This window comes from Mesoplodon densirostris, chromosome 2 (genome assembly GCF_025265405.1).
Source record: "Mesoplodon densirostris isolate mMesDen1 chromosome 2, mMesDen1 primary haplotype, whole genome shotgun sequence".
Lineage (NCBI taxonomy): Eukaryota > Metazoa > Chordata > Mammalia > Artiodactyla > Ziphiidae > Mesoplodon > Mesoplodon densirostris.
Genome location: NC_082662.1, coordinates 137,117,444 through 137,142,922, shown reverse-complemented (window position 1 = coordinate 137,142,922; position 25,479 = coordinate 137,117,444). Strand labels below are relative to the sequence as shown.

The following is a 25,479-nucleotide window of genomic DNA, read 5'->3' as shown; positions in this document are numbered from 1 at the left end:
AAGAAAACAGTACAGTTTTTAAAAATTGTGCTAGATTCCACTCAGATGTTATCCCATTCAGTTCTTACCAGGCCCTGTTTTAGGCCAGTTTCATAAAGGAGGATGCAGAGAAATTTAACAGCTTAACTAAGGCCATTTCTGTAGAAAAGTTATCAAAACTGGGATTTGAGTAGAGGTCTGTCACCAGAATCATTTCCATTTCACCATACTTTGTAATGATACTAATTCTCTTTATTTCTTGTTAGAATGTGTATATATAAACTTTTGTTCCCTTTAACTAAGGCACATCTGTACCTGTATAATTATATCTTTAAAAGGTAATTTATGAGGGCTAAAAAAGAAAAAGTGATAGCTAGTGGTAGATTGGTGCTTAATTATTGGTGCTTAATGAAGCTTAAAAGGTATTAATTAAACTTCATAAGAATTTGTATATACTTGTTTTAGAGCCACACATGATATCTAGGGGAGGCAGTAAAGCTTTTAATAATGGAGAGCAAGGACTCTGGAGTAACACTTTTGTTGTAAATCTTATTCTACCACTTTTTGTATAATCTTGGGCAGGATTCTTAATCTATTTTAGCTTCATCTAAGCTTATCTATAAAAATATGAACAATACCTACGTTATAGTTTTACTATAGAGATTAAATAAGATGATGTATATGTAATATAATTAGGTAAAAATGATCAGCAGTCTCATAAATAATGCTGTTGGTCATATGTAGGTAAATACATTCAATTCCCTAGAACAACACTTCACTGTGCTTGCCTGCAGATTTTAGGTCACTAATACTATCGTAAAAATACAAAAGTCATCCTGTCAGAATAGCTATTATAAAAAGACCACAGGGGCTTCCCTGGTGGCGCAGTGGTTGGGAGTCTGCCTGCTAATGCAGGGGACACGGGTTCGAGCCCTGGTCTGGGAGGATCCCACATGCCGCGGAGCAACTGGGCCCGTGAGCCACAACTACTGAGCCTGCGCGTCTGGAGCCTGTGCTCCGCAACGGGAGAGGCCGTGACAGTGAGAGGCCCGCGCACCACGATGAAGAGTGGCCCCCACTTGCTGCAACTGGAGAAAGCCCTTGCACGGAAACGAAGACCCAGCACAGCAAAAATAAATAAAAATAAATTAATAAACTCCTACCCCCAACATCTTCAAAAAAAAAAAAAAAAAGACCACAAATAACAAATGTTGGTTAGGATATGGAGAAAAGAGAAGACTTGTGCACTATTAGTGGGAATGTAAATTGGTGCAGGCACTGTGGAAAATATTAGGGAGGTGCCTCAAAAAACTAAAAATAGAACTTCCATAGGACCCAGCAATTCCACTCCTGGGTATATATCCAAAGAAAACAAAAACACTAACTTGAAAAGATACATGCACACCAATGTTCATAGAAGCATTATTTACAATAGGTAAGGACTTCCCTGATGGTCCAGTGGTTAAGACTCTGCACTTCCACAGCAGGGGGCATGGGTTTGATCTCTGGTCAGGGAAGTTCTGCATGCCACATGGTGCGGCCAAAAAGAAAAACAAAAACAATAGGCAAGATATGGAAGCAACCTAAGTGTCCATCAACAGATGAATAGATAAAAAAGATATATATACACAATGGAATACTACTCAGCCATAAAAAAGAATGAAAATTTTGCCATTTGCAACAACATGGATGGACTTGGAGGGTATTATGCTAAGTGAAATAAGTCAGACAGAGAAAGACAAATATATGATATCACGTGTGGAATCTAAAAAATAAAACCGACTAGTGAATATAACAAAAAAGAAGCAAACTCACAGATATGGAGAACAAACTGGTGGTTACCATCAGGGAGAAGAAAGCAGGGAGAGGCAAGATTGGCATAGGGGATTAAGAGGTACAAACTACTATGTGTAAAATAAATAAGCTCTAAGGATACAGCACAGGAAATACAGCCAACATTTTACAGTAACTAAAGTGGAGTATAATTTATAAAGATTTTGAATTACTATATTGTACACCTGAAACTAATATTGTAATCAACTACAGCTCAATAAAAAATATTAAAGTCATTATAGTTAAAGCATTAGGCAAGAGTTACTTTCACTTTCTCCCTCAGAGCTTTGCTTATTTTGAAAATAAGAAAATATCTGTAAACTGAAGGTGTCATATGAGTCTTCTCAGAGTATTTTAATTAGACATTCTGGGGAACAAAAATAAAACCTAATGTATATAGTAAAAAAACCAATCATCATAAAGACTAGCTATATAAGAGCATGTACAAAAGAAACTCTAAACACATGTAAGTATATTTTATAGCTATAATGGAATTTTTGTAACAGTTTTCATAATACAGCATAAGAGGTGTAAGATGTTCTACTCTGAATCTTATCTAAAGAGTTCTAGTTACTGAAGTATCAAATGTGGTAGTGCCAATGTGATTCAATTGAGTGAACCTTAGATGATATTACATTAAGGTCACATATTTGAGGGGAATGTTTGAAGCAGTTAGAGCTAGACAGAATTAGTTTGGGAAGGTTTAATGGAAGAATTGGTCCTACTTATATAATATATTCCCCCACCCCCCGCCACTTTCCCCCCTTGATGTCCATACATCTGTTCTCTACACCTATCTCAATTTCAGCCCTGCAAACCTCTTCATCTTTACCATTTTTCTAGGTTCTGCATATATGTGTTAATATACAATATTTGTTTTCCTCTTTCTGACATAACTTCACTCTGTATGACAGTCTCTAGATTCATCCACATCTCTATAAATGACCCAATTTCATTCCTTTTTATGGCTGAGTAATATTCCATTGTATATACGTACCACATCTTCTTTATCCATTCGTCTGTCGATGGGCATTTAGGTTGCTTCCATGACCTGGCAATTGTAAATAGTGCTGCAATGAACACTGGGGTGCATGTGTCTTTTTTTTTTTTTTTTTTATGGTATACGGGCCTCTCACTGTTGTGGCTTCTCCTGTTGCAGAGCACAGGCTCCGGACGTGCAGGCTCAGCAGTCATGGCTCACGGGCCCAGCCGCTCCGCGGCATGTGGGATCCTCCCGGACCGGGGCACGAACCCGCGTCCCCTGAATCGGCAGGCGGACTCTCAACCACTGCACCACCAGGGAAGCCCCATGTGTCTTTAAATTCTGGTTTTCTCTGGGTATATGCCCAGTAGTGGGATTGCTCGGTCATATGGTAATTCTATTTTTAGTTTTTTAAGGAACCTCCATACTGTTCTCCATAGGGGCTGTATCAATTTACATTCTCACCAATAGTGCAAAAGGGGAATTCCCTTTTCTCCACACCCTCTCCAGCATTTGTTGTTTGTACATTTTCTGATGAAGCCCAATCTAATTGGTGTGAGGTGATACTTCACTGTAGTTTTGATTTGCATTTCTCTAATAATTAGTGATGTTGAGCAGCTTTCATGTGCTCCTTGCCCATCTGTATGTCTTCTTTGGAGAAATGTCTATTTAGGTCTTCTGCCCTTTTTTGGATTGGGTTGGTTGTTTTTTTAATATTGAGCTGCATGAGCTGTTTTTGTATTTTGGAGATTAATCCTTTGTCTGTTGATTTCTTTGCAAATATTTTCTCCCATTCTGAGGGTTGTTTTTTCGTTGTTTTTTTAAAAATTTATTTATTTATTTATGGCTGTGTTGGGTCTTCGTTTCGGTGCAAGGGCTATCTCTAGCTGCGGTAAGCGGGGGCCACTCTTCATCACGGTGTGCGGGCCTCTCACTATTGCGGCCTCTCTTGTTGCAGAGCACAGGCTCCAGACGCATAGGCTCAATAATTGTGGCTCACAGGCCCAGTTGCTCCGTAGCATGTGGGATCTTCCCAGACCAGGGCTCGAACCCGTGTCCCCTGCATTGGCAGGCAGATTCTCAACCACTGCGCCACCAGGGAAGCCCCATCTTTTCGTTTTGTTTGTAGTTTCCTTTGCTTTGCAAAAGCTTTTAAGTTACTTTAGGTCCCATTTGTTTATTTTTGTTTTTATTTCCATTGCTCTAGGAGGTGGATCAAAACAGATCTTGCTGTGATTTATGTCAAAGAGTGTTCTTCTTATGTTTTCCTCTAAGAGTTTTAAAGTGTCCGGTCTTACATTTAGGTCTGTAATCCATTTTGAGTTTTTTTGTGTGTATGGTGTTAGGGAGTGTTCTAATTTCATTCTTTTACATGTAGTTGTCCAGTTTTCCCAGCAACACTTAATGAAGAGACTGTCGTTTCTCCCCTGTATATCCTTGCCAACTTTGTCATAGATTAGTTGACCACAGGCGTGTGGGTTTATCTCTGGGCTTTCTATCCTGTTCCATTGATCTACATTTCCGTTTTTGTGCCAGTATCATATTGTCTTGATAACTGTAGCCTTGTAGTATAGTCTGAAGTCAGGGAGTCTGATTCTTCCAGCTCCGCTTTTTTTCCCTCAAGACTGCTTTAGCTATTCGGAGTCTTTTGTGTCTCCATATAAATTTTAAGATTTTTTGTTCTAGTTCTGTAAAAAATGCCATTGGTAATTTGATAAAGATCACACTGAATCTGTAGATTGCTTTGGGTAGTATAGTCATTTTCACAATATTGATTCTTCCAATCCAAGAACATGGTATATCTCTCCATCTGTTTGTATCATCTTTAATTTCTTTCATCAGTGTCTTATAGTTTTCTGCATACAGGTCTTTTGTCTCCGTAGGTATTTTATTCTTTTTGTTGCAGTGGTAAATGGGAGTGTTTCCTTAATTTCTCTTTCAGATTTTCCATCATTATTGTATAGGACTGCAAGAGATTTCTGTGCATTAATTTTGTATCCTGCAACTTTACCAAATTCATTGATTAGCTCTAGTAGTTTTCTGGTGGCATCTTTAGGATTCTCTATGTATACTATCATGTCATCTGCAAACAGTGACAGTTTTACTTCTTCTTTTCCAATTTGCATTCATTTTATTTCCTTCTCTTCTGATTGCCGAGGCTAGGACTTCCAAAACTATGTTGAATAATAGTGATGAGAGTGGCCATCCTTGTCTTGTTCCTGATGTTAGAGGAAATGCTTTAAGTTTTTCACCATTAAGAATGATGTTTACTGTGGGTTTGTCATATATGGCCTTTAGTACGTTGAGGTAGGTTCCCTCTATGCCCACTTTCTGGAGAGTTTTTATCATAAATGGGTGTTGAATTCTGTCAAAACCTTTTTCTCCATCTATTCAGATGATCATATGGTTTTTATTCTTCAGTTTGTTAATATGGTTTATCACAATGATTGATTTATGTGTATTTAAGAATCCTTGCATCTCTGGGATAAATCCCACTTGATCATGGTGTATGATCCTTTTAACGTGTTGTTGGATTCTGTTTGCTAGTATTTTGTTGAGAATTTTTGCATCTATATTCATCAGTAATATTGGTCTGTAATTTTCTTTTTTTGTAGTATCTTTGTCTGGTTTTGGTATCAGGGTGATGGTGGCCTCGTAGAATGAGTTTGGGAGTGTTTCTTCCTCTGCAATTTTTTGGAAGAGTTTCAGAAGGATGGGTGTTAGCTCTTCTCTAAATGTTTGATAGAATTCACCTGTGAAGCTATCTGGTCCTGAACTTTTGTTTGTTGGAAGATTTCTAATCACAGTTTCAATTTCATTACTTGTGACTGGTCTGTTCATATTTTCTGTTTCTTCCTGGTTCTTCTTGGAAGGTTATACCTTTCTAAGAATTTGTCCATTTCTTCCAGGTTGTCCCTTTTATTGGCATAGTTACTTGTAGCAGTCTCTTAGGATGCTTTGTATTTCTGTGGTGTCTATGGCAACTTCTCCTTTTTCATTTCTAATTTTATTGAGTCCTCTCCCTCTTTTTCTTGATGAGTCTGGCTAATGGGTTATCAATTTTGTTTATCTTCTCAAAGAACCAGCTTTTAGTTTTATTGATCTTTGCTACTGTTTTCTTTGTTTCTATTTCATTTATTTCTGCTCTGATCTTTATGATTTCCTTCCTTCTACTAACTTTGGGTTTTGTTTGTTCTTCTTTCTCTAGTGCCTTTAGGTGTAAGGTTAGGTTGTTTATTTGAGATGTTTCTTATTTCTTGATGTAGGCTTGTATTGCTATAAACTTCCCTCTTAGAACTGCTTTTGCTGCCTCCCATAGGTTTTGGATCGTCGTGTTTTCATTGTCATTTGTCTCTAGGTACTTTTTGATTTCCTCTTTGATTTCTTCAGTGATCTCTTGGTTATTTAGTAACATATTGTTTGGTCTCCATGTGTTTGGGTTACATTTTTTTCTCTGTAATTTATTTCTAATCTCATAGCATTGTGGTCAGAAAAGATGCTTGATATGATTTCAATTTTCTTAAATTTACTGAAGCCTGATTTCTGACCCAAGATGTGATCTATCCTGGAGAATGTTCCATGTGCACTTGAGAAGAAAGTGTAATCTGCTGTTTTTGGATGGAATGTCCTATAAATACCAATTTAATCTATCTGGTCTATTGTGTCATTTAAAGCTTGTGTTTCCTTATTAATTTTCTGTTTGGATGATCTGTCCATTGGTGTAAGTGAGGTGTTAACGTCCCCCACTATTATTGTGTTACTGTCGACTTCCTCTTTTATACCTGTTAGCAGTTGCCTTATGTAATAAGGTGTTCCTATGTTGGGTGCATATATACTTATAATTGTTATATCATCTTCTTGGATTGATCCCTTGATCATTATGTAGTGTCCTTCCTCGTCTCTTATAACATTCTTTATTTTACAGTCTGTTTTATCTGATATGAGTATTGCTACTCCAGCTTTCTTTTGATTTCCATTTGCATGGAATATGTTTTTCCATCCCCTCACTTTCAGTCAGTATGTGTCCCTAGGTCTGAAATGGGTCTCTTGTAGACAGCATATAGATGGGTCTTATTTTTGTATGCATTCAGCGAGCCTGTGTCTTTTGGTTGGAGCATTTAATCCATTCACGTTTAAGGTAATAATCGATATATATGTTACTACTACCACTTTATTAATTGTTATGGTTTGCTTTTGTAGGTCCTTTTCTTCTCTTGTGTTTCCCACTTAAAGAAGTTCTTTCACATTAGTTGTAGAGCTGGTTTGATGGTGCTGAATTCTCCCAGCTTTTGCTTGTCTGTAAAGCTTTTGATTTCTCCGTTGAATCTGAATGAGATCCTTACTGGGTAGAGTAATCTTGGCTGTAGGTTCCCTTTCATCCCTTTAAATCCCTTCCTTTTCATCACTTTAAATATATCATGCCACTGCCTTCTGGCTTGTAGAGTTTCTGCTGAGAAACCAGCTGCTAACCTTATCGGAGTTCCCATGTATGTTATTTGTCGTGTTTTCCCTTGCTGCTTTCAATGATATTTCTTTGCCTTTAATTTTTGTCAATTTGATTACTATGTGTCTCAGAACATTTCTCCTTGGGTTTGTCCTGCCTGGGACTCTCTGTGCTTCCTGGACTTGGGTGGCTATTTCCTTTCCCATGTTAGGGAAGTTTTCGACTATAATCTCTTCAAATATTTTCTCGGGTCCTTTCTCTCTTCTCCTTCTGGGGCCCCTATAATGCAAATGTTGTTGCGTTTAATGTTGTCCCAGAGGTCTCGTAGGCTGTCTTCATTTCTTTTCATTCTTTTTTCTTTAGTGTGTTCCACAGCTGTGAATGCCACCATTCTGTCTTCCACGTCACCTACCCGTTCTTCTGCCTCTGTTATTCTGCTATTGATTCCTCCTAGTGTATTTTTTGTTTCACTTACTGTATTGTTCATCTCCATTTGTTTGTTTTTTAATTCTTCTGTTTGTTCTTCAATTCTTCTAGGTCTTTGTTAAACATTTCTTGCATCTTCTCAATCTCTGCCTCCATTCTTTCACTATCATTATTCTGAATTCTTTTCTGGAAGGTTGCCTATCTCCACTTTAGTTATTTTTCTGGGGTTTTATCTTGTTCCTTCATCTGGTACATAACCCTCTGTCTTTTCATCTTGTGTATCTTTCTGTGAATGTGGTTTTTGTTCCACAGGCTGCAGGATTGTAGTTCTTCTTGCTTCTGCTGTCTGCCCTCTCAAGATGAATTCTTAACAAACTTTCTGCCTGAGGTTGAAATTTGAACCTGCCAGAGGTTGAAAAATGAAAATTGAAACTTTTATTTCAATTATTGTATTGTTCATCTCTTTTTGTTTGTTCTTTAATTCTTCTAGGTCTTTGTTAAACATTTCTTGCATCTTCTAGATCTTTGCCTCCATTCTTTTTCTGAGGTCCTGGATCATCTTCACTATCATTATTCTGAATTCCTTTTCTGGAAGGTTGCCTATCTCCACTTCATTTAGTTGTTTTTCTGGTATTTTATCTTCTTCCTTCATCTGGTACATAGCTCTCTGCCTTTTCATCTTGTCTATCTTTCTGTGAATGTGGTTTTTGTTCCACAGGCTGCAGGATTGTAGTTCTTCTTGCTTCTGCTTTCTGCCCTCTGGTGGATGAGGCTATCTAAGAGGCTTGTGCAAGTTTCCTGAAGGGAGGGACTGGTGGTGGGTAGAGCTGGCTGTTGCTCTGGTGGGCAGAGCTCAGTAAAACTTTAATCCGCTTGTCTGCTGATGGGTGGGGCTGGGTTCCCTCCTTGTTGATTGTTTGGCCTGAGGAGACCCAACACTGGAGCCTACCTGGGCTCTTTGGTGGGGTTAATGGCGGACTCTGGGAGGGCTCACGTCAAGTAGTCTTCTGAGACCTTCTGCTGCCAGTGTCCTTGTCCTCACGATGAGACACAGCCACCCCCTGCCTCTGCAGGAGACCCTCCAACACTAGCAGGTAGGTCTGGTTCAGTCTCCTATGGGGTCACTCCTCCTTCCCATGGGTCCCAATGCACACACTACTTTGTGTGTGCCCTCCAAGAGTGGAGTCTCTGTTTCCCCTAGTCTTGTCGAAGTCCTGCAATGAAATCCTGCTAGCCTTCAAAGTCTGATTCTCTAGGAATTCCGCCTCCCGTTGCCAGACCCCCAGGTTGGGAAGCCTGACGTGGGGCTCAGAACTTTCACTCCAGTGGTTGGATTCCTGTGGTATAAGCGTTCTCCAGTTTGTGAGTCACCCACCTAGCAGTTATGGGATTTGATTTTATTGTGATTGTACCCCTCCTACTGTCTCATTGTGGCTTCTCTTTTGTCTTTGGATGTGGGGTATCTTTTTTGGTGAGTTCCAGTGTCTTCCTGTTGATGACTGTTCAGAAGTTAGTTTTGATTCCAGTGCTCTTGCAAGAGGGAGTGAGACCATGTCCTTCTACTCTGCCATCTTGAACCAATCTATATAATAAATTTTTATTACCAATTTTCCAATAATTATGAGGAGTGAGTTGTCACACAATGGCATTAGGGCAGGAAGACTATCCCTCCCTCAGTCTCAACTAAAAAGATGTGCTACAGAGATGGACTTTTGCAATGGCAGAGTGAGGACTTCAGTAAATTTGCTGTCTCACAAAAAACAATGAAAAACAGTTTGAGCTGGCAGAAGAAAGGTCAATAGAGATTTTCTAGTTTGAGGTGTAGAAAGAAAGATTGAACACAAAATGAACAGAGCTTCAGAGACCTGTGGGATACCATCAATCATACCAAGATATACATAATGGGAGTCTCAGAAGGAGAGGAGAAAGATGAAGAAAAATAGCTGAAGAAATAGCTAAAAACAACCCAAATTTGATGAAAAGTATTAATTTATACAATGAACTATTAAGTGGAGCTCACTGAAGTCCAACTAGAATAGTCAAAGAGATGCATATCTAGAGACATCATAATCAAACAGAAAGTTAAAGACAAAGAAAATTTTCAAAGCAGCAAGTAATAAATAACTTATCACATACATAAGATCCTAAATATGATTAATAGCTGACTTGTCACAAGAAAACCATGGACACCAGAGCACCAATAGGGTGACACCTTCAAAGTGTTGAAGGAAAAAGGCAGTTAGCCAAGAATTCTATATCCAGCAAAACTCTCCTTCAAAAATGAAGGGAAAATTAAGAGATTCCCAGATCAACAGACAAATAGGAAATACTATTGCGCCTTACAGGAAATACTAAAAGGAATCCTTCAGGCTTAAATGAAAGGACACCATATATATTTTGAATCCACAGAAAGAAATAAAGAGGTAAAGGTAACTACATAGGTAAATATAAAAGACAGTATAAATGTACTTTTATTTATAACTCTTTTGTTCTCCTGCTTTACAAGACAACCACATAAAGCAATAATTACAAAACTGTGTTAATGAGTGTACAAGGTATTAGCATACCTTGGAGATATTGCAGGTTTGGTTCCAGACCACCATAATAAAGCGAATATTGCACTAAAGCAAGTCACATGATTTTTTTTGGTTTCCCAATGCATATAAAAGTTATGTGTACACTACAGTCTCTTAAGTATGCAATAGCATTATGTTTAAAAAAACAGTGTACATACCTTAATTAAAAAATACTTTATTGCTAAAAAATGCTAACCATCATCTGAGTCTTCAGGAAGTTGTAATCTTTTTGTAATAATAACATCAAAGATCACTGATCACCATAAAAAAATATAACAATGTAAAAGCCTGAAGTATTCTAAGAATTATCAAAATGTGACACTGAGACATGAAGTAAGCAAATGCTGTTGCAAAATGGTTCTGATACACTTGTTCAACACAGGATTGCCACAAACCTTCAATTTGTAAAAAATGCAATATCTGCAAAGTGCAATAAAGTGAAGTGCAGTAAGATGCTATTTTATGTCTGCATAAAGATCTAATTTGTATGACAGTAATACCACAAAGGAAGAGGGAGGGAATGGAGGTATACTGGACCAAAATTTTTTATACTATTAAAATTAAGTTAGTATTCAACCAAACTAGATCATTTTAAGATGCTAATTGTAATCCCTAGGGTAACTACTGAGAAAGTAACTCAAAAAAATATAGTTAAAGAAACAAGGGAATTAAAATGGTACAATAGAAAATACCTATTTAATACAAAAGGTAATAATGGAGGAATAGAGGAACAAAAAAGATATAAGACATAAAACAGCAAAATGGAAGACATAAATCCTACCTTATCAGTAATTACATTAAATGTAAATGAATTAAACACTGCTCAAAAGGCAGAGATTGTCGAAATTGATTTTAAAAAAAACGGGTTCCAACTACATGGTGCTTACAAGAAACACTATTTATTTATCTATTTATTTGCCACACTGTGCAGCTTGCAGGATCTTAGTTCCCTGACCAGGGACTGAACCCTGGCCCTCAGCAGTGAAAGTGTAGAGTCCTAACCACTGGACCACAAGGGAATTCCCAAGAAACACAATTTAGATTCAAAGAAACAAACAGATAGGAAGTAAATGTATGGAAAAGACATATCATGCAAACAGTAACCAAAAGAGAGTGAGACAGTGGCAGTTAGACAGTAAATATCAGAAAAAATGAACTTTAACACAAAAACTGTTATTAAAGTTATAATGATAAGGGACATATCCAAGAGGAAGATAAAACAATTATAAACATATGCAGCTAACAATAGGGCCCCCAAAATTCCTGAGGCAAAAACTGACAGAACTGAAGAGAGAAACAGACAATTCAACAACAATAGTTGGAGACTTCAATATCTCACTTTCAATAATGGATAGAACTAGACAGAACATCAACAAAGAAACAGAAGACTTAAACAACCAACTATATCTAAGAGATTTCAACACAACACTCCACCCAACAACAACAGTATACGTGGTCTTCTCAAGTACACATGAAACATTCTCCATGATAAACCATATGCTAGACCATAAAAAGAAGCCTCAATAAATTTAAAAGGATTGAAAACTTCAAAGTATATTCTACAACCACAATGGAATAAAATCATAAATCAATAACAGAAAGAAATCTGGGAGTCACAAATATGTAGAAATTAAACACATTCCTAAATAACTAATGGGCCAAATAAATCACCGAGGAAATCAAAAAATATTTTGAAATGAATGAAAACAAAAACACAACATATCAAAACCTATAGGAAACAGAGGTTAAACAAAAACTTGTACATGAATGTGTAACATTCTTAACAGCTCTAATCACAACACCCAAAAGGTAGAAACCATCCAAATGTCCATCTACTGATTAATGGATAAACAAAATGTGCTATGTCCATACAATGGAATATTATTCAGCCATTAAAAGGAATGACATATTGATACATTACAATACTGATAAACCCTGAAAATATTATGGTAAGTGAAAGAACCCAAACACAAAAGGCCACATATTATATGACTCCATTTATATTAAATATCCAGGACAAGTAAATCCAACAGAATGTGGATGAAAAGCTGCCAGGGGCTGTGGGGGTGGGAGAATGGGAAGTGACTGTTAATGACAAAGGGGTTTTCCATTTGGGGTGATGAAAAGGTTATGGAACTAGATAGTAGTGATGGTTGCATAGCATTAAAAATGCACTTAATGCTATGGAATACACTTTAAAATGGTTTAAATGGTAAATGTTAAGTGTATTTTACCACAATAAAAAAAGTGAAAAGCAATATTTTAAGAAAAGAAAATGTTAAGAAAACATATTAAAAGTCCAGTACTTTAAATAGACACTCAGGTCTAAAACAGAGTTCTGTGATTTCAGCAGAATATAATAAATGTAAAAATTGTCAATACAAAGTTATGTTCCATACTTGTATGTGAGGCCAAGAGGCCTCAAGTGTGGGCTCATCCTCTTCTGGATCAAAATCTGGATTATCACTTGGAGGAAGAGTTCGGAAGATGTTAGCACTGATCTGTAAAGAAAAATAAATTTAGAATCATGTTCTAAATAAACATAAACATATGTTTTTGTTGCTTAATTGAATTTAAAAATGCAAAATGAAATATTTTTAAGATAACTTTATTTAAGAAAAAGGTTAAGTTGTGGCTGTAAGCTTAGTTCAAAACCTATAAATCTCTTCAAGATATGAAGGCAGCCATTTGTTTCTCTCTTTTCTCTGTTCCACAATTCTGACTTCTATAGACATCAAACTTTGTACAGATTACCTCTAGACTCCTCTTCCTTAAATCACAAGTTTTTCTTTCCAAGTTTTGCTTTAAAAAAAAAAAAAGAGGATGTGAGGGAACTGGGTGGGGGGGTGGAGCATAAAGTTCCTAACTCTCCCTATCCCCAACTTGATTCTTTTTATCTTTCCACAACTCCCCCCATATTCTAACCCAGCCATTTACTTACCTTATAACCCAAGAGTTTGGTAAAATATCTCTTACACATACACACCACTCTAAAGAAGAGGAGGATGGGGGTAGAATACTTTCACTGTCATTACAGACATAGTTACTCACTGCCATTACAGACATAGTTATAATACCCCATGATGACTTAATTTACTGTATTTCATTAACTCTGAGCATTTTAAAAAAATATTAATCTCTCTGGAATAAGGGTATGCTTTGAGACTCTTCATTTCAGAATCTTCATTTTAGGTTATAACTTCATCTTTCACATTGTCTGTCTTAGTACCAAAGTAAACTACATATCCTTTTTCTCTAGCAAAGGATGGATTGTGAGCCCAACTCAAAATTCGCTGAAGAATGATGAACAGACTGACAGACCAAATGGTTTAGTAAACATGTAAGGCCCTAATTTTGAGGGGTTGGACATTTAAGATAAATTATTTGGGGAACAGAGGATGAGACAAGCGTTGTTTGGTGGTGCAAGCAAATTCCCAACCATTCTTATGAAGTAGCATCTATGGTAATCCAAATAACTGCTAACAGTCAATTACTATAACCATAAGACTTAGAAAGTTATAATCCAGAATTTGATTTGCTAGAACTCAAAGCCAGTATATGAAGGCAGAGCCAATAAATAGTTTGATAAGTATCAATTTCACAGAGTGGCAGAAAGTCATAGAGAGAACAATATATCCCATAGGAGGGCATAATTTGCCTTTGAAATCATACTTATTATTGTTGGTAGTAAAAGAAAAAGTTAAACCTTGTAGCCACCAATAAAATTAACTGTATACAGCAAATACACAGAAGAGCTTTAAAGAACTAAGTGGGTGAGTTGGCTTCTTATCTAGAAATTAAGTACCTAGAAGTTAAAAAAAAAAAAAAAAGGACAAAACACACACATCTTTTTACTTGGGAAAAGAAATTAAATCTCAGAATTTATTAGTAAATAGAAAATTACAAAATAACTTGACTCAAATATTTGAGTACTTTCAATATCTGAGGCAACAACTTTAGAGAGATAAAAATATCTTCCCTAGGATTTTCAAAATTCCTGAATACAAACCATTTGAAATCAATAAAGTGGAAATACTGCATTTTGTCCCTGAACATTTTTTAATGACAAACACAAAACAAAGAACAAAATACAAAGTCTATCAATAATCAATACTTATATTCTCAAACTGTCTCTTTTAATTATCTATGGAATTGAGGAAGCTAATTTCATTTTGATTAATGTTCTCTCTAGAGATAATCTTTAAAAAAATCCTAAGGCTTTTATTTTCTTTTTTAAAAAGAAAAAAACTAACCAAAATGTCCTAAGTCCTTTTAATTGGTCTTCTAGTACAATATGATGAAAGAAAACTCAACTAGTATATTAGGGTCAAATTTAACTTTCTTACACATTTTGCTCTTCCCCCAGAACATATATGAGGCACAGGGAAAGAAATTAAGGCAACTAACTTGTATGGTTTATAGCTTAGATTATACTTGCTATAACCTTCTATAAGCAACATTTAAGCTTAAATTGTGTACTCAGTGACTAATTATTCCAAATGAATTTTTTGTATTTTGTTATGCACCAAAATACAAAAACCACAAGTCCGAAACAAATTTCTACAGTTTGATGGAGAATATGGTTAAATAATTAATAAACAGTATCCTAAACAACCTTACTTCAATACTTTTCACATCAGATATTTCAAACTTTTGTTTACATCATTTAACTTCTTAAAGGTCCCAGGTTTTGATTAAAATTCAGTGTTATAGAATCTACATATATGATATCAAAATGTCCTAAATAAGATTTATTTTAGACCTGACTCTCTTATCCACTGCTGAGATGCTGAGAGCCCCTTAGTCTTTCATTGGTCTTTTCTTCCCCCTTTAGATGTTCTTTCTCCGCAACTATTCAGCTGCACATTAATTATCTATCAATCTGTATGATCTTGAGCTTATATCTTTCTCCTAAGCTCTAGATCTGCACTATCCAATGTGGTAGCCACCAGCCATTGTGGCTACTGAATCCCCAAACTATTATAAAGCAATGACACCATCATTGAAATGGATGGATAATCTTTCAAATGGACTATTTTAAAAAAACATTCTTTTGAGCACATTAATTATTATATATTTATTAAAAATCAGTCTCATTAAATCATAATTACACCTCAGATCTTACTTGAATTTATATAAATCTGAGGAACTTAAGTCTAGAAGCTTACCATTTTTACTATATCAGAATACGCTGATTCAACAATTACACCACGATTAGTTGAAACATACTCAACCAGTTCATTCAGTGTTGCTCTTTTAACTTCTTTGCTCTTCAAGTCTGAAACAGAGTCCACGAAATCAAACAGTATGCAACACTGCTGCAGCTTCTGACAGAAAAGCTCTTGTTGTTCATTTGAAGTGGCATCTGTAAATAAAAATAAAGAGAAACTTGGAAATGACCTACTCAGAAGTTACCTTCATATGTTTACCAATTTTGTAGAAGCTATTCACATACATAAAGTAAAACTTCTCTCAAAAATCTAGTGAGAAATTTACCCATCTAATCCCATTATTCACACCAGACATGAATTTCTATCTTCCTCTTCTCTCACTACCCACAATGAATCATTAAATGTTATTGATTCCGTTTCTTTAACTTATCTGGAATCTATCCTTTTCTTGTCATTCCCTCTGCCACTTTAATGGCCCTCACATTCATCATTTAGACTACAGCAATGACATCCTAACTGCTTCTCTTGCCTGGGGCCATAACCTGCGATTCCTGATTTATCCTCTCAACTACTTCAAAAGCTAAAATCTTGCTAAAATGAGAATCATTCTGATCATACTCAATACTTTTCAATGATCCTCCAAAAATTACAGAATGACGTTCAAACTCCTTAGGATTGTATACAAAATGAAGCTGCCTACGGCCAAGAGTCATCTCAACACTATCTAGCATGCACCTTCACTTTGGTTAAATCATGCTCTCTGCAATTTCCTGAAGATTTTACACTATTTCCTCTGCCTGGAATGCCCTTTTCCCACATTTCCACCCTGAGAACTCTCCCCATTTATTAAGTTTCAGCATAAGCATATTCCACTCTCAGAAACTTTCTCTATGGCACTGAAGCTAAAATGGTTGGTTAATCCACATTTACCCAAATGTATCTTAGGTGCTATCTCTACTGTAGTATTTACTGTGCTATATGGCAGTTATATTTTACATGTATTATACTCTTAGGTTACGAGGCCCCCAAAGACAGGAAACAAGTGTTCTCCCTTTCTTTCTCTCTCTCTCCCCCTCCCTCCGCCCTCTCATTATCTAGCACAGTACCTGCCACACAACATGCATTCAGTAAATGTTTATTGTTTTATCTTCTACTGAGTATAAAAATATGGGCACATTATAATCATTTGATTCTAACAAATGTATTAAATCTTTTTGTTTGCAACATTCAAAAAGTAATGAAATTTCACTTCTGAATTTCAAATCTATAAACAAGGACCTTCAGTTATTCAGCTCAATTATTTGTTTATTGAACTACTGAGATTAAATTTTTAAAAATCATGTATTCCAATACTGATATTGAGCTCATAGTATACAACAGTATTCCTGCATTCGAAACCAATGCCTGCTTTATATAAAGATAGAGGTAGAAATCTTCACAAAGATGCTAACCTAACCAAGGATGCCCATGCTTTTTAATTCCTCTGGGGTAGGAAACCAAGTGAAATTACTTTGCAGCTATATTCAAGTGCTGTCCTTAAAAAGCTGAGCTAGATAAGGTACTGCTAAAATATAGCAGGTCAGATACCCTAAGCCCACTCACACAAAAAAGACAAATGCAGCATATCTTTTTGATTAGTCAATTTTGTTCAATAACTTAAAACATAATATTTACAAAAAAACAAACATATATGTATTACAAAGAACAACAAAATTCACATGACTTTCGAAGTAAAAATATAAAGATTCTAAAAAAATTTTGAATTTGCTGCAACCCATTTATGGCTATGCCAGCAGCAACTTCTTCTGTGGTAGTGCCACACTTACAAAGAATTTGCATAACATTCTATGTTCCAAAATCAATAATGGCTCTCTGTTACATGAAAGCCAAGGTCTACAATCCTAAGATAGGCATCAGAGTTCATGTAATATTGACAGAGTACATGACATTTTTGATGATCACTTCCATAAAGTTTTTGATTCAAGAACACCTTTATTCGAACTGTTCTTTTGTGGGAACATTTTTATGTATCCTTTTAAAAAAAGGCCATTAAATTTGCAACTACTTTCAATACCAAGTAATTTGTTAAACAGTTATCTTTACCCAGAAGTTTATTAAACCTCATTCTATTGCGGGTGAGAGTGAAGCACCATCCGGCATACATACTGCATATAATCTTACCAGTCATAATTCACTATACTAGTTCATCCCAAAACGACCATCAGTTATTCTAAGGAGAATCTGCTCATTCCCTGAGAAGTTAGCTGTATCTTAAACGGCCTTTTTCTAAAATTCTCTTGGTGTTTTCTCCCTTAAAGTTAAAAAGGTATCCACTTGGGCTTCCCTGGTGGCGCAGTGGTTGAGAGTCCGCCTGCCAATGCAGTGGACACGGGTTCGTGCCCCGGTCCGGGAAGATCCCACATACTCCGGAGCGGCTGGGCCCGTGAGCCATGGCCACTGAGCCTGCGCGTCCGGAGCCTGTGCTCCACAACGGGAGAGGCCACAACAGTGAGAGGCCCGTGTACCGAAAAAAAAAAAAAAAAAAGGTATCCACTTAAGATTGGCATTTAGTTTATTTCAATTACTAAATAGACGTCTGCTTAATACAAATACTTAGCTTGAAAAACTAGAAGATGGACACCTGTCCTTTTTGTAAGCTTCCTAATCAGGCTAAACTTATTAGATTGGGTATGTATTATACATTAGAGAAGTGGGTGATAATTTGGGCTGTAAGAATTTGGCCATGTGACTGGATTATGCATTTGCAGGAGCGAGGTGCTGGAGCCTGCGTGGTTCCTTCTCTTCCTGCCGTTGGAGAGGTGGAGCCCCTCCTGAAGTGACAGGCCTTCCCCAGCGCTCCTCCCTCCCCCGTTTTTATGGATCTGCACCAGACTCTTAACCTTTGGGGGACGGAGATGTGACTGTTTAAACTGACAAGGGCAAGGAGTCGTTCTACACCTTTGAACACTGAAAGGATGAAAAACATTAGCAAACTGGTTTCTTCAGTGAACCCTCAAGAACTTTTGGGACCAGTTTCCTATGGGGGACTCAGTTTCAGAGAACTGAGACAGAAACTCTTCTGTCATTATATTCTTCTTTCCATTTTTTGGATTTATTAAATATTTTCTGTGGTGAAAAAAAAAAAGAAAAAAAAACTCAACTCACACTGTACAAGAAATCCCCATAGTTCTCTCCATTACTCAGTAATATCTCTATCTATTTATAAATATATCTACATCCTTATTGTATAGCTTTATACTGTCTATTATAACACATATCTATATATAGTAAAATTCCATTATAATGATGGTTTGGGGAAATAGGTGCCATACCTTTAGAAGGTAACTTAGTTTAAGAGAGTTTTAAAATATTTTTAAGCTTTTTTCCTTATGCTAAAAAAATACAAACTCATACAATATCCCAGTTCAATCAGAGATCACCTTAGATAGCCAGCGCTATTCTCTCCTTCCACCTCCAAACCACCTTCTCTCTGTGAAATCACTCCTCTCTCTGTTCTCCAAAGGCCGTATCTTTGTTCAGACTCTTCCCTACCTGAAATACCTTACCAGATTCCTCCCCTATGCTTCCGAATCCTACTCATCCTTTAAGAATAAACTGAAATCTCACATTCTCCACCAAATTTCCCTTAGGTAGATCAGGATAAACTGATCCCTCCTTTCTCTGGACATCTATAATACAATCTCAATCATACACTTGAGCATGCATTAACTTTGGGCCTGTACTTAATGAACATTTCTTTTAGCACTCATCAAAAGAATTCAGGTTCCTCAAGGGCAAGGATCATTCACTAAGCAGGCTTTCCTTTTTATCTCTTTTACTTCTAGCATAGGGTATATAAGGAGCCAACAAGTGTGTATTTGATGGTAGAAAAAACTCTGAATTTGAAGAATAAGATTATGCACTGAATTAAAATAGGCTATAGAACAAGGAAAAGAGGCTGCATATCAAAGCTGGCATAAATAGTGAATTATTACAACATATCTATGCTTAAGAATTTATAACAATGACCATTTTTATCAATACCCTACCTTGATGGTTGATTTAAATGGATTAAATGAGATAATGATCATGAAGGTGAGTGCATATATGTCAAAGTAGATACAAATGGAAGGCATTTTTCTCTTACACGACAGGCTAGTAGCCTACAGCTAACATGTTAAAAGACACAAAATGATTTTCAAGACTGACAAACAGTAGATTCAGGAACATGTTATATATAAAAAGGAAGTTTCTTTTTCTTTTTTTTTCTTTCTTTTTTTTAGGAAGTTTCTCTTTCTGGGCACCTAACTCTTGAGTCTCCTTGGGAAGAAATTAATGTTTTTCATAGCTTCTCCATTCAGTAATCCGCTACTTAGCCTAAAGATTTCTTTGAAGTTGCTTTCTCCTCCAGAATTATATCCCAGCATTACCTAATATTTGGATGGAACAGGTCACATGTGAATTTTCCCAAACATTAGATATATTTAGAAAGCAGTTAACATTTCAACTTCTTTGGCTCTGAGTTGAAATAGAAATGTCCAAACCTCAATTATTTTTAGGTATTAGGGAATAGAAAAATCTTTTCCTACCTAACCCCTCCTGTAGGTAATCCATGTTCTACTGAACAGTCTACTGTGCTACATAATAAAACATAATGCTGCTAACATTAGCGCTTCCTTCATGCCAAATACAACTCTGTTTCCTATGTCTATTTATTTAACTTTCAAAGCAGTCCTTTAAGGTTAGTTTTGAAAGTTAGAGATGATTTCCTGCCTTCAAGAGCTTAGAAGCAGGTTGGGAAGGCAAGATACAAAACATTAAAAATAATGCTATCAGGCGATAAACAAATGTAAAAGGTATGGTTGTTTACCATATATATATGTATATACACACACACACACACACACACACACACATATACACACAATCTATTCTCTATATAACCTGGAGTCAAAAAGAATTTGAGAGCACTTACAAGATTAAATATAAGGAGAACAATTAAAAATAAAATCAGGATTAATTAAAAGCAGGAAAGCTACAGATATTACAAGATATTTGACTGCTATATTTAATCACTTTGTGTTGAGCTGCTTGGCAACTAAGGTAAAAGAGCGGTGGAAGAGGTGATCAGATTGTAAAAGGTTAAGTGAAAGAAGAGAATGCTCCTGTCGTCTACTGTTGGCTGGCCTGCTTCTAGGTTCAAGACAAGCAACCTTTTCATATAGATTGAAAACATTCTTATAATGGTTACCCTAGTAAGAAAAGATGAGATCATTGTTTTTATCATTAAAAAATTATAAAATATTTCACACTTGTCGATGTTTAATATAATCCCAACTCTTAGGCACCTTTCTGAAACATCAATTTTCAGAATTTTCTTATAAGAAAAAGAGACAAAAAGCAAAAACTATATTTCAGTAAGCTGAAAAAAGATCAGACTACATTCTGGCTATATTTCATAAATATGAATAATAAATACTTTGTGAGGAAAAGAATGGGTAATAATTCTGTTCACTAGGGCCTTCCCTGGTGGTGGAGTGGTTAAGAATCCGCCTGCCAAAGCAGGGGACACGGGTTTGATCCCTGGCCCGAGAAGATTCCACATGCCGTGGAGCAATTAAGCCCGTGTGCCACAACTACTGAGCTTGCACTCTAGAGCCCGCGAGCCACAACTACTGAGCCCACGCACCACAACTACTGAAGCCCATGCACCCTAAAACCTGTGTGCTGCAATTACTGAGCCTGCGTGCTGCAACTACTGAAGCCTGTGCACCTAGAGCCCGTGCTCTGCAACAAGAGAAGCTCGCACACTGCAACGAAGAGTGGCACTCGCTTGCCACAACTAGAGAAAGCCCGTGTGCAGCAATGAAGACCCAACACAGCCAAAAAAAAAAAAAAAATTCTGTTCACTAAATGTAAAAAGCACTGACAGTATCTACACTGACCACTTTATACTTCAGCTTCCCCATTACAAGCATGCCTGCAAATGAAGTCTGTCACACTCAGTGGTGTTTCAGTATGGCAATGCCTTACTTTTAGGCAGTTAGGTCACATGCTGTTTTTACTTGGCTATTTTTACTAGGCTTATGTTGATTATCCACTTGCCATTCTCAATGTGGATAATAATGTCCATTCTGATTCCTATAGTGATAACCTCCTTACCTGGGATTCTCCCTGCAATATTAACTGATATTATCCATCAGAATTCCATTTAGAGGTTCAAAAATAAAAATACCCCTGGAAACATACTAATTCACAGGAAAAATTCAGAAAACCTTACAGTGCTACATCATATAGCAACTGGAATGGTGGATGCTGACAATGTAATTGTTTTGCAACATGCCCCAAGTACAACACAGTATTTGCTAGTCACTCTGAAATTAATTATAGGAGGAGACCCCAAAATTTTGTTGGAGCAGTTTAAATCTGGTCTTCTTGGAAAGATGACACTGTTCCTATTTCAAATAAATATTAATTTCTTCCAAAATGTGTATATGAATCGTGAGCAAATAAGGGATGAGCATTTAAGATCCTAGTGACAGCCATTTAAATAAAGAGAGGGACTTCCCTGGTAGCGCAGTGGATAAGACTCCGCACTTTCAATGCAGGGGCCCTGGTTCAATCCCTGGTCAAGGAACTAGGTCCCACATTCATGCCACAACTAAGAGTTCGCATGCCACAACAACTAAGGAGCCTGCCTGCCACAACTAAGGAGCCCACATGTGGTAACTAAGGAGCCCACAAGCCACAACTAAGACCCCAAGCAATCAAATAAATAAATATTAAAATAAACATAAATAAATAAAGAGGAAAAACCCAGTCCTATACATAAACCTATTAGCATATCCTGACCTCCCCCTAAATATTGATCTGGGAGCAATTCAGAACACCATTTATGATCATAATATAGCATATTCAACAATCTTAAATGTCTTAAGTCTTTATGTTGCTTCAAAGAAACTTAATCACAACTTAAGAATATAATGTAACAGACCTGAAACACCAATATATTATATTCATATTTATATGCATCTCTTCATTAACAATATCAGAGCTAAGGATTTACTAAAAGTACTCTTCTGAAAAATATTATTAAATCCTCAATATAAAAAGCTCTTCATGTAAAGTATTAAAGATGCAAGAAAAGCTACACAATCAAGGAATTATCTGAAAAACAGATATGTCTTGCAAAACACATAACAGTTAAAATCTGACTGGAGGATGAATTTTTTTTTTTACAGCAGGTTCTTATTAGTCATCCATTTTATACATATTAGTGTATACATGTCAATCCCAACCTCCCAGTTCATCCCACCACCACCACACCCCACACCACTTGCTCCCTTGGTGTCCATACGTTTGTTCTCTACATCTGTGTCTCTATTCCTGCCCTGCAAACCAGTTCATCTGTACCATTTTTCTAGATTCCAAATATATGTGTTAATATACAATATTTGTTTTTCTCTTTCTGACTTATTTCACTCTGTATGACAGGGTCTAGATCCATCCACGTCTCTACAAATGACCCAATTTCATTCCTTTTTATGGCTGAGTAATATTCCATTGTATATATGTACCACATCTTCTTTCTCCATTTGTCTGTTGATGGGCATTTAGGTTGCTTCCATGACCTGGCAAGTGTAAATAGTGCTGCAATGAACATTGGGGTGCATGTGTCTTTTTGAATTATGGTTTTCTGTGGGTATATGCTCAGTAGTGGGATTGCTGGGTCATATGGTAATACTATTTTTAGTTTTTTAAGGAACCTCCATACTGTTCTCCACAGGGGCTGTATCAATTTACATTCCCACCAACAGTGCAAGAGGGTTCCATTTTCTCCACACCCTGTCCAGCATTTGTTGTTTGTAGATTTTCTGATTATGCCCATTCTAACTGGTGTGAGGTGATACCTCATTGTAATTTAGACTTGCATTTCTCTAATAATCAGTGATGTTGAGCAGCTTTTCATGTGCTCCTTATCCATCTGTATGTATGTCTTCTTTAGAGAAATGTCTATTTACGTCTTTTGCCCATTTTTGGATTGGGTTTTTTGTTTTTTTAATATTGAGCTGCATGAGCTGTTTATATATTTTAGAGATTAATCCTTTGTCCGTTGATTCGTTTGCAAATATTTTCTCCCATTCTGATGGTTCTCTGTTTGCAGTTTCCTTTGCTTTGCAAAAGCTTTTAAGTTTCATTAGGTCCCATTTGTTTATTTTTGTTTTTATTTCCAGTACTCTAGTAGGTGGATCAAAAGAGAGCTTGCTGTGATTTATGTCAAAGAGTGTTCTTCCTATGTTTTCCTCTAAGAGTTTTATAGTGTCCAATCTTACATTAGGCCTCTAATTGATTTTGAGTTTATTTTTGTGTATGGTGTTAGGGAGTGTTCTAATTTCATTCTTTTACATGTAGCTGTCCAATTTTCCCAGCACCACTTATTGAAGAGACTGTATTTTCTCCATTGTATATCCTTGACTCCTTTGTCATAGATTAGTTGACCATAGGTGCGTGGGTTTATCTCTGGGCTTTCTATCCTGTTCCATTGATCTACATTTCTGTTTTTGTGCCAGTACCATATTGTCTTGATTACTGTAGCTTTGTAGTATAGTCTGAAGTCAGGGAGATTGATTCCTCCAGCTCCATTTTTTCTCCTCAAGCCTGCTTTGGCTACTCGGGGTCTTCTGTGTCTCCATACAAATTTTAAGAGTTTTTGTTCTAGTTCTGTAAAAAATGCCATTGGTAATTTGATAGGGATTGCATTTGATCTGTAGATTGCTTTGGGTAGTATAGTCATTTTCACAATATTGATTCTTTCAATCCAAGAACATGGTATATCTCTCCATCTGTTTGTATCATCTTTAATTTCTTTCATCAGTGTCTTATAGTTTTCTGCATACAGGTCTTTTGTCTCCTTAGGTAGGTTTATTCCTAGGTATTTTATTCTTTTTGTTGCAATGGTAAATGGGAGTGTTTCCTTAATTTCTCTTTCAGATTTTTCATCATTAGTGCATAGGAATGCAAGAGATTTCTGTGCATTAATTTTGTATCCTGCAACTTTACCAAATTCATTGATTAGCTCTAGTAGTTTTCTGGTGGCATCTTTAGGATTCTCTATGTATACTATCATGTCATCTGCAAACAGTGACAGTTTTACTTCTTCTTTTCCGATTTGCATTCATCTTATTTCCTTCTCTTCTCTGATTGCTGAGGCTAGGACTTCCAAAACTATGTTGAATAATAATGATGAGAGTGGCCATCCTTGTCTTCTTCCTCATCTTGGAGGAAATGCTTTCAGTTTTTCACCATTGAGAATGATGTTTGCTGTGGGTTTGTCATATATGGCCTTTATTATGTTGAGGTAGGTTCCTTCTATGCCCATTTTCTGGAGAGTTTTTATCATAAATGGGTGTTGAATTCTGTCAAAAGCTTTTTCTGCATCTATTGAGATGATCACATGGTTTTTATTCTTCAATTTGTTAATATGGTGTACCACATTGATTGATTTGCATATACTGAAGAATCCTTGCATCCCTGGGATAAATCCCACTTGATCATGGTGTATGATCCTTTTAATATGCTGTTGGATTCTGTTTGCTAGTATTTTGTTGAGGATTTTTACATCCATATTCATCAGTGATACTGGTCTGTAATTTTCTTTTTTGGTAGTATCTTTGTCTGGTTTTGGTATCAGGGTGATGTTGACCTCACAGAAATGAGTTTGGGAGTGTTCCTTCCTCTGTAATTTTTTGGAAGAGTTTCAGAAGGATGGGTGTTAGCTCTTCTCTAAATGTTTGATAGAATTCACCTGTGAAGCCACCTGGTCCTGGACTTTTGTTTCTTGGAAGACTTTTAATCACAGTTTCAATTTCATTATTTGTGACTGGTCTGTTCATATTTTCTATTTCTTTCTGGTTCAGTCTTGGAAGGTTATACCTTTCTAAGAATTTGTCCATTTCTTCCAGGTTGTCCCTTTTATTGGCATAGTTACTTGTAGCAGTCTCTTAGGATGCTTTGTATTTCTGTGGTGTCTATGGCAACTTCTCCTTTTTCATTTCTAATTTTATTGAG

At 36.5% G+C, this 25,479-nt stretch overlaps 1 protein-coding gene across 1 annotated transcript in view; it reads right to left on the bottom strand.

Moving 5' to 3' along the window:
• PPP2R5A (protein phosphatase 2 regulatory subunit B'alpha) overlaps nucleotides 1-25,479 on the bottom strand; it is a 95,735-nt gene that overhangs the window by 30,488 nt on the left and 39,768 nt on the right. Inside the window, exons 2-3 of the mRNA XM_060090937.1 lie at nucleotides 15,409-15,605; nucleotides 12,640-12,741 (exon numbers count right to left, since the gene is read on the bottom strand). Coding sequence (XP_059946920.1) covers nucleotides 12,640-12,741; nucleotides 15,409-15,605 — 299 coding nt within the window. The remainder of the gene's footprint in view (nucleotides 1-12,639; nucleotides 12,742-15,408; nucleotides 15,606-25,479) is intronic.